Source organism: Heterodontus francisci, unplaced genomic scaffold (genome assembly GCF_036365525.1).
Source record: "Heterodontus francisci isolate sHetFra1 unplaced genomic scaffold, sHetFra1.hap1 HAP1_SCAFFOLD_319, whole genome shotgun sequence".
NCBI lineage: Eukaryota > Metazoa > Chordata > Chondrichthyes > Heterodontiformes > Heterodontidae > Heterodontus > Heterodontus francisci.
This window is the reverse complement of record NW_027142010.1, coordinates 2,119,461-2,127,470: the sequence shown is the minus strand read 5'-3', so window position 1 is coordinate 2,127,470 and position 8,010 is coordinate 2,119,461. Positions and strand designations below refer to the sequence as shown.

The 8,010-nt window shown below is 44.0% G+C and overlaps 1 protein-coding gene across 1 annotated transcript; it reads left to right on the top strand.

The window, feature by feature from the left end:
* The first annotated feature begins 4,255 nt into the window (after positions 1-4,255).
* On the top strand, positions 4,256-7,727 carry LOC137366194 (probable G-protein coupled receptor 139). Its single transcript, XM_068028185.1, has 2 exons — positions 4,256-4,325; positions 6,823-7,727. Exons 1-2 carry the CDS (start codon positions 4,256-4,258, stop codon positions 7,725-7,727), a joined length of 975 nt encoding a protein of 324 aa, XP_067884286.1.
* Positions 7,728-8,010: the final 283 nt, after the last annotated feature.

The following is an 8,010-nucleotide window of genomic DNA, read 5'->3' as shown; positions in this document are numbered from 1 at the left end:
CCTTCTCTTCATAACACTGCACATTCTTCCTTTTCATATCACGGTCTAATTCCCTTTTGAATGCTTCAATTAAACATGCCTCCACCACGTTCTCAGGCAGCGCATTCCAGACCTTAACCACTCACTGCATGAAAAAGTTTTTCTCCATGTCACTTTTGCTTCTCCTACCAAATATTTTCTGTTTGTGTCATCTCATTTTCGATCCTTTCACAAGTGGAAACAGTTTCTCCCTATCTACTCTGTCCAGATCCCTCATGATTATGAATACCTCTATCACATCACATCTCAGCCTTCTCTTCTCCAAGGAAAATGTTCCTAACTTCTCCAATCTATCTTCATAACTGAAATTCCTCATCCCTGGAACCATTCTCTTGAATCTCTTCTGTACTCACTCCAATACCCTCACATCTTTCCTAAAGTGTGGCACTCAGAAATGGACGCAATGCTCGTGCTGAGGATGAACTAGTGTCTTATACAAATTCTACATATCCTCCTTGCTCTTGTTCTCCATGCCCCTATTAAAAATCCCAGGATACTGTATGCTTTATTAACCGCGCTCTCAACCTGTCCTACCACTTTCAATGACTTCTGCACATGTGCACCCAGGTCCCTCTGCTCCTGCTCCCCCTTTGGAATTGTTCCCTTTTTCTATATTGTCACTCCATGTTCTTCCTACCAAATGAATCACTTCACATTTCTATGCATTGAACTTCATCTGCCACCTGCCTGCCCATTTCACCAACTTGTCTATGTCCTTTTGAAATTCGTCACTATCCTCCTCACAGTTCACAATGCTTCTAAGTATCGTATCATCTGCAAATTTTGAAATAGTACCCTGTACACCGAGGTCTCGGTCATTAATATATATCAAGAAACTCAAGGGTTCCAACACTGACCCCTGGGGAACTCCATGAAAAACCTTCCTCCAGCCTGACAAAATCCATTAATCGCTACCCTTTGTTTCCTGTCACTCAACCAATTCCGTATCCATGCTCTTACCGTCGAATTTATTCTATGAACTACATTTTTGCTCACAAGTCTGTTGTGTGGCACTGTATCAAACGCCTTTTGAAAATCCATGTACTCCACATCAACAACATTGCCCTCATCAACCCTCTCAGTTACCTCCTCAAAAGATTCCAGCCCGTTCGTTAAACATGATTTTCCCTTCAGAAATTCATACTGCCTTTCCTTAATTAACTCACATTTATCCATGTGACTATTGATATTGATTCGAATTATTTTATCTAGATGTTTTCCACCACGGAAGTTAAAATAACTGACCTAAAGCTGCTGCTGTAGTCTCCCCACTCTCTGTCACTGTCTCTCTCTCTCTATGTTTCTATCTTTACTGTCTTTCTCTCTCTATCCTTCGTTGTCCTGTCTCTCTTTCTCGGTCTCCCCATCTCTCACTCTCTCTCTCTGGCCCTCCCTCTGTCTTTCCCTCTGTCCCTCCCTCAATCTCTCTCTCTCTCTCTCTCTCTCTCTCTCTCTCTCTCTTTGCCGCACTCTCGGTCTATCCCTCTCTTCCTGTCTCTCTCTCTCTGCCAATCCCTGTCTCTCCCCGCACTCTCTCTCTTTGTTTCTGCCTCTCCCTTAACCCTATCTCCCACAATCCATGTCTCTCCCAATCGTTCTCTCTCTCTCTCTCTCTCTGTCTCTTCATCTCAATCTGTCCCTCTGTATGTCTTCCCCTCTCCCTCTCTCTCTTCCTCTCTTCCTCTGCCGCTCCATTTCTGTCCTTCTTTCCCTCCTTCGCTGTCTCTGTCTCCCCTGTCTCGATCTCCACTCCTTCTGTCTCTCCCTCCTTCTCTGTCTCTGTTTCTCCCTCTAACTCTGTCTCTGTCTCCCCCCTGTTTCTCGGTCTGTGCCGTCCCTCTCTCTCTGTCTCTCACTCTTTCTGTTTTTCTCTCTCTCTTCATCTCTCCCTTCCTCTCTCTGTCCCAGGACAGCAATGCTTGCAGACATGTCTTGGTTAATTTTGAACCAGTAACTCATTCCTTTAGAATCACTGAAAATTTAAGACATAGAAAGAGGCCACTTAACTCATCGTGTCTGCGCCAGCCGAAAAACGAACCTCCTACTCTAATCCCACCTGCCACCATTTAGTCCATAGCCCTGCAGATTCCGGCACTTGAGGTGCATATCCAGACTCCTTTTGAATGACTGGAGGTTTTGCGCCTCACCTCCCCTTTCAGGCCGTCTGTTCCAGACCCTCACCACCCTCTCGGTGACAAATAGTTTCCTAATCTCCCTTCTAATCTTTCTACCAATCACGTTAAGTTTATGCCCCTTCATCACTGAGCTCTACCACTCTACCCAAGCCCATCACATTTAGATCAGATCTCCGATCAGCCTTCTCTGTGCCAAGGAGAACAGCCACACCCGAACACAAAGCCCAACAACACTCGCACTAAATCCCCAATAGCACACTGGTCAGACAAAGGGATGGTTACTGGGGTACTGTCAAGCTCTCACTTAACTATCTCTTCTGTCTCTCGCTGTCTTTCGCATCTCGTCCCTCTCTCCATTTGTTTACATTTCCCTCCCCCCTTTGTCCTGAATCGCGCCCCACTTTACACCTTGAAAGGGAGCTCCCTCCAATTCATCCGCAGAGAGGGCGCTCTCTCCACTTTATATACTGAGAGGGAGCACCCTCCACTTTATACATAGAGAGGGAGCTCCCTCTATCTTAGACGTAGAGGGGGAGCTCCTTCCATTTTAGACATAAATAGGTGGAGCTCCCTCCATTTTATATACAGAGACGGATCTCCGTCCACTTTATACCTAGAGAGGGAGCTCCATCCAGTTTATACAAAGAGAGGGAGCTCCCTCCGCTTTACACATAGAGAGGGAGCACCCTCCACGTTATACATAGAGAGGGAGCTCCCTCCGCTTTACACATAGAGAGGGAGCTCCCACCACTTTATACATAGAGAGAGCACCCACTCTATCTTATACGTAGAGGGTGAGCTCCTTCCATTTTATACTTAGTGCGGGAGTTCCCTCCACTATATTAAATAGAGGGTGCTCCGTCCAGTTTCTCCGTAGAGGGGGAGCTCCCTCCATTTTATACATTGCGAGGGATCTCCCTCCACTTTATACCGAGAGAGGGAGCTCCCTCCACTTTACACATCGAGAGGGAGCTCCCTCCTCTTTCCACATAGAAAGGGAGCTCCCTCCGCTTTACACATAGAGAGGGAGCTCCCTACTGTTTACATATAGAGAGGGAGCTCCGTCCACTTTATGCGTAGGGAGGGAGCTCCCTCCACTTTATGTATTGGGAGGGAGCTCCCTCCACTTTATACATTGAGAGGGAGCTCCCTCCACTTTATACATTGAGAGGGAGCTCCCTCCATTTTATACATAGAGAGGGAGCTCACTCCACTGTATACATAGAGGGGTAGCTCCCTCCTCCTGATACATAGAGAGGGAGCTCTCTCCACTTTATACATCGAGAGGGAGCTCTCTCCATTTTATACATAGAGAGGGAGCTCACTCCACTGTGTACATAGAGGGGGAGCTCCCTCCTCCTGATACATAGAGAGGGAGCTCTCTCCACTTTATACATAGAGAGGGAGCTGCCTCTATCTTAAACAGTTGGCAAGGTGGGGTTTGAACCCCTGTTCCCAGCCCATCAGGTATGGCATCTTGATAACTTGAGCACTGATATTATCACTGTGTGACTGCCTCCCCAATGGATGTGTACAGAGTCTGTCCCCCAATATCACCCACAGTAGTTTCTGGGCTGTAACCCTTAACATCGTCCTGATTCAGATCCTCAAAGTTCACATTTTCACTGGGGAAAGGCAAGAACAGTGTGAAGCCGGATTGCTTTTGCCCCTGGATTCAGTGTCCACTGCAAACTGATCAGTTACATTTACAATAGAAATGCCAGGAGTCAACAAGGTCAATACAATAATATGAAAAATGTAAATGACGGCTCTCATAATTGTAGCTTCCGTCCAGTATGAGTACAGAATTCAGATTAATTCCTTGAGAGGTCTTACGAAGAAAATGTCATTGACATTCAATTGATTGTGTTTTATCCACCACATTATTTACATCAGAGTCAATGCTGCTGATGTAATGTGTTTGTTCAGGTGAGTGTAACTAATAGCAATGATCAGGGGTATAATCGTGTCAGTGGAGACTTATCCCCTGTATAAATCAGGACCCATTGGAACGGATCAGCTCAGAGTGTCTGCTGGAGCTGTGCATTTCAGGCCAACAGAAGTCTCTGCGTCTCACAGAAATGGGATATCCAGTATTCGTTCAGTTCATACTTATTTACTATCCTGTAATTGCAGCAATTGGCGTTCCTGGTAAGGCAGTATCTCAGCTGTTAATGGTGTAACTCGATGTAAACTGTGCTGCTGTACTCGGTATTATTTCCCTCTGTGTGTGTTACACAGCCTCCTGTTCTTTTCCAGCAATTTACTGATGAAATCTCCTCATTGTCTACTCTTTCATTTTTGCAGGAACTGCATTATGTATTTAATGGTATTGTTTTAAGTAACTGCGGCATTAATACTGGATTATTCTGTGTATTGAATGTATTGGAATGAGATGTTTCAGTTCGGATCAATAATCAGACCATTAGGAGTTTTAACAGTTTCATGACGTGGATCCAACCGGTCCTGGAATATTTTAATGATTTTTTTTCAGTGTTTGATAATGAGACATCTCACGGTCTCAGTGTTACAAATATTCGCCCTCCCCAATAACATGGCTCAGTTTAACCGGGATTTCAATGTGTTTATTGATTATCACAGTTATCAAATATTATTTCATTCAGTATGCGTCTGACGCTGCTTCAGAGGTCTGGCTCCTGAATTGAGTTTGCTGCTGACACTTTCACATCTCCTTCTCTGCTTTACTGTGAAACTTCACTGTCACTGGACGACATTGTAAAATAGAAAGTATTGATGTGATGTGATGTTTTACTGGTTTTCACTGTATCAGGTGGACTCAAGAGTCTTTCCATTTATCTGTATATTATCAGCTGCAGCGATGATGTTGCTGTTTTATTAATTAAACAATCCCACATTCTAACAGATTATTTTATAATTCCAGGAGAAGGAATTTCAATGATTGTGAGGTTTGTCTGGAAGTAGCTTTCGATCATGTTTATTACATGTATTGTAGATGAAATGAAGAGTGTCGGTGAACAGGTGGAGACTTGGATGTTCTGTAGATGCATTAAATTATTCACAGAGGTTTCACCATTGAAGAAACTGACTCCGAGAATAGAATCATTGAACCTGGGGCTGGTGAACAGAACACAGATGCAGAATGTTATGAATAAATCATATGTGAAAAGCAGCATTAAGCAACAATTTACAGGGTGTGAGTTCTTTCTTTTGGGCCTCCTTATCTCGAGAGACAATGGATACGCGCCTGCAGGTTGTCAGTGGTTTGTGAAGCGGCGCCTGGAGTGGCTATCAAGGCCAATTCTGGAGTGACAGGCTCTTCCACAGGTGCTGCAGAGACATTTGTTTGTCGGGGCTGTTGCACAGTTGGCTCTCCCCTTGCGCCTCTGTCTTTTTTCCTGCAGTACTTCAGAGATATAGGGAAGGAGAAAAGGAGAAGGGAGAACGAAACCGAAGGAAAGAGATAGCAGTAGTAAAGAGAAAGAGAAAAAAGTGTGAATAATTCACTATCAGAAAGTGCTGTAATGTCCAGAACAATTAGTGAGAGAAACTGTGAGTTGAAGTTGTCTGTTGTCAGATTGTGTTAATTTTCCTGTTGGACTTGATCCCCAGTGTGGATTTATGTCAGGTCCTCATTTTGTTTTGTGGAAAGTTCCTATTCCTTACTTAGTGACTATATAAACAGTATAGAATCAGTTCTTCACTTATGGTAATTCATTATTTAAATACTGTACTTTAAAATCTCTGTGACTGCTGAATTCAATAAAGAGCGAGGCTGATATCAAAAATATATTTAACTTTATGTTTAATAGCCTGTACAATCTAAATATATTGACTATATTGTAGAAAGAATTAACTGTTCTCCAACACTAATAACCACAGGGATTATTGTTTGAATGTATTAATTGAGTAGTATTACTGGGATCTATAAAATAGATTTCCTCTAGCACTCTGCTGCAGTCTCTCCCTGTGAATCTCAGCCTACCCTCTCACTGTATTGAATGCTCAGCCTCCTCATCCATTGCTTCAGTTTATCCACTTTCCCAAACCATGCGCTCCAGTCTCCCCTCCTGCTCCAACATGTCCTTTTCCTTCTCTCCCTCCCAATCTCACTCACTATCTCCACCTCCTTTGTCCAACCTGACTGGAATACAGTAACATAGGAGCAGGAGGTGGCCATTCAGCCCTTCGAGCCTGCTCTGCCATTCGAGATCTTTGCTGATTCTCTAACACAGCGCTGCAGTTTTCCCATTTGGTAACAGTCCCTGTCTGTTCCCTGAACCCAGAGCAACAAACCAGTTGCACATCCCGCTGTCCCCAAACCTTCCCAACCAACAGTCTGCAGACAAATTCCCAATTAACCCATTGAATTCCATCTCTGTAAAACCCCTTCTCATTTCCCCACTGGCACTGTATCCTCACTCAGTAGTTCCAGTGATATCCGGTACTGACTTTATTCACTTTTTGTATCATTTTCCCATATTTATTATTAATAATTGTATTTTCAAACATTTCACTGTGTCAAAGCACTGCCCAGGTTAATGAATCAGTTTTCACTGTTCGATGCAGCAGCAAAGCTGGTGATTTCAGCCCAGATCCTGTCAAACTGCTGCATTGTCTCCATATCGGTTCAGTAATTTCACTGCTTCCTTTTCTCTCTCTCTTCCAGTTAACTTTGTGGCGATTGTGATCCTGTCCCGAGGAAGGTGCGGTCTCTCCAAATGTATCACAGTCTACCTGGTGGGAATGGCAGTGTCTGATCTCCTGGTCGTTATCACTGATCCCATATTGGGTGTAATTGTTCAAATTTATTTCCGATATTCATTCCTGAGAATTACTCCTGTGTGTTCTTTCATTATCTTTCTGATTTCTGCAGCCACAGATGTTTCTGTCTGGCTCACAGTCACTTTCACCTTTGATCGATTTGTGGCCATTTGTTGTGAGAAGCTGAAAACAAAATATTGCAGCGAGAAAACGGCGGCTGTGGTTGTAGGAACAGTGAGTGTGCTGGGCCTTTTAGAGTCTCTTCCCTGGTACTTTACACTGAAACAACGTTACATTATTGATAATGTTCCCATGGGTTGTGATTATAAACTGAGCTTCTATACTTCCCCCATATGGGGGGCATTTGAATTGTTTGACCTCATTTTAACCCCTTGTGTCCCGCTCTTTCTGATTTTGCTGCTCAATGTTCTGACTGTCAGACGGATTTTATTCTCCAGTAAAGTCCGCAGGGGATTCCGGCGCCAATGCAATGCAGAGAATCACAAGGACCCAGAGATGGAGAATCGCAGGAAATCAATTATTTTACTCTTCAGTATATCCGGCAGTTTTATACTGTTATGGTTGACCCGGGTTGTGTTTAACATTTATAGGCGAATTGTAGATATCCAGTCTTATTCTTCCACCAGTGACCCTGTCTTTATCACAGAAAAAACATCAAAGATGCTGCAGATTCTCAGTTCCTGCACCAACACATGTATTTACATTGTGACACAGACTAAATTCAGACAGGAGCTGAAAAAGGCGGTGAAATACCCTCTCAATCTCATTGTTAAATTAGTGAAATCATAGAAAGAGCTGAAGGGTTTCAAACACAGGAACTAAATCCCAATCCGACCCCACCCCCCGCCTAGCTCCAAGTCCCACCCTCCACCCGCCTTTGTGATTATTTGACTGGCGTCATCTTTATTCCTGGCAGCTGCCAGAACGTGGCAGATTCTGATGGTTCACGGGAATAGGATACGTTTGCGCATGTGGCAGTGCAGCGCCACCTCGTGGTTGCTTTGTCAACAACTGCAGCCAGCGGACAAAGCTGCAAAGCTGATTATGTCGTGGTGAGAGGGGGCAGAAACTG

What these genes read in the sequence shown, in the direction of transcription:
- LOC137366194 (XM_068028185.1), top strand. Translation starts at nt 4,256, where the DNA reads ATGGGATATCCAGTATTCGTTCAGTTCATACTTATTTACTATCCTGTA. An exon ending in TGCAGCAATTGGCGTTCCTG is followed by an intron (nt 4,326 to 6,822) that starts GTAAGGCAGTAT and finishes TCTCTCTTCCAG; the next exon opens with TTAACTTTGTGGCGATTGTG.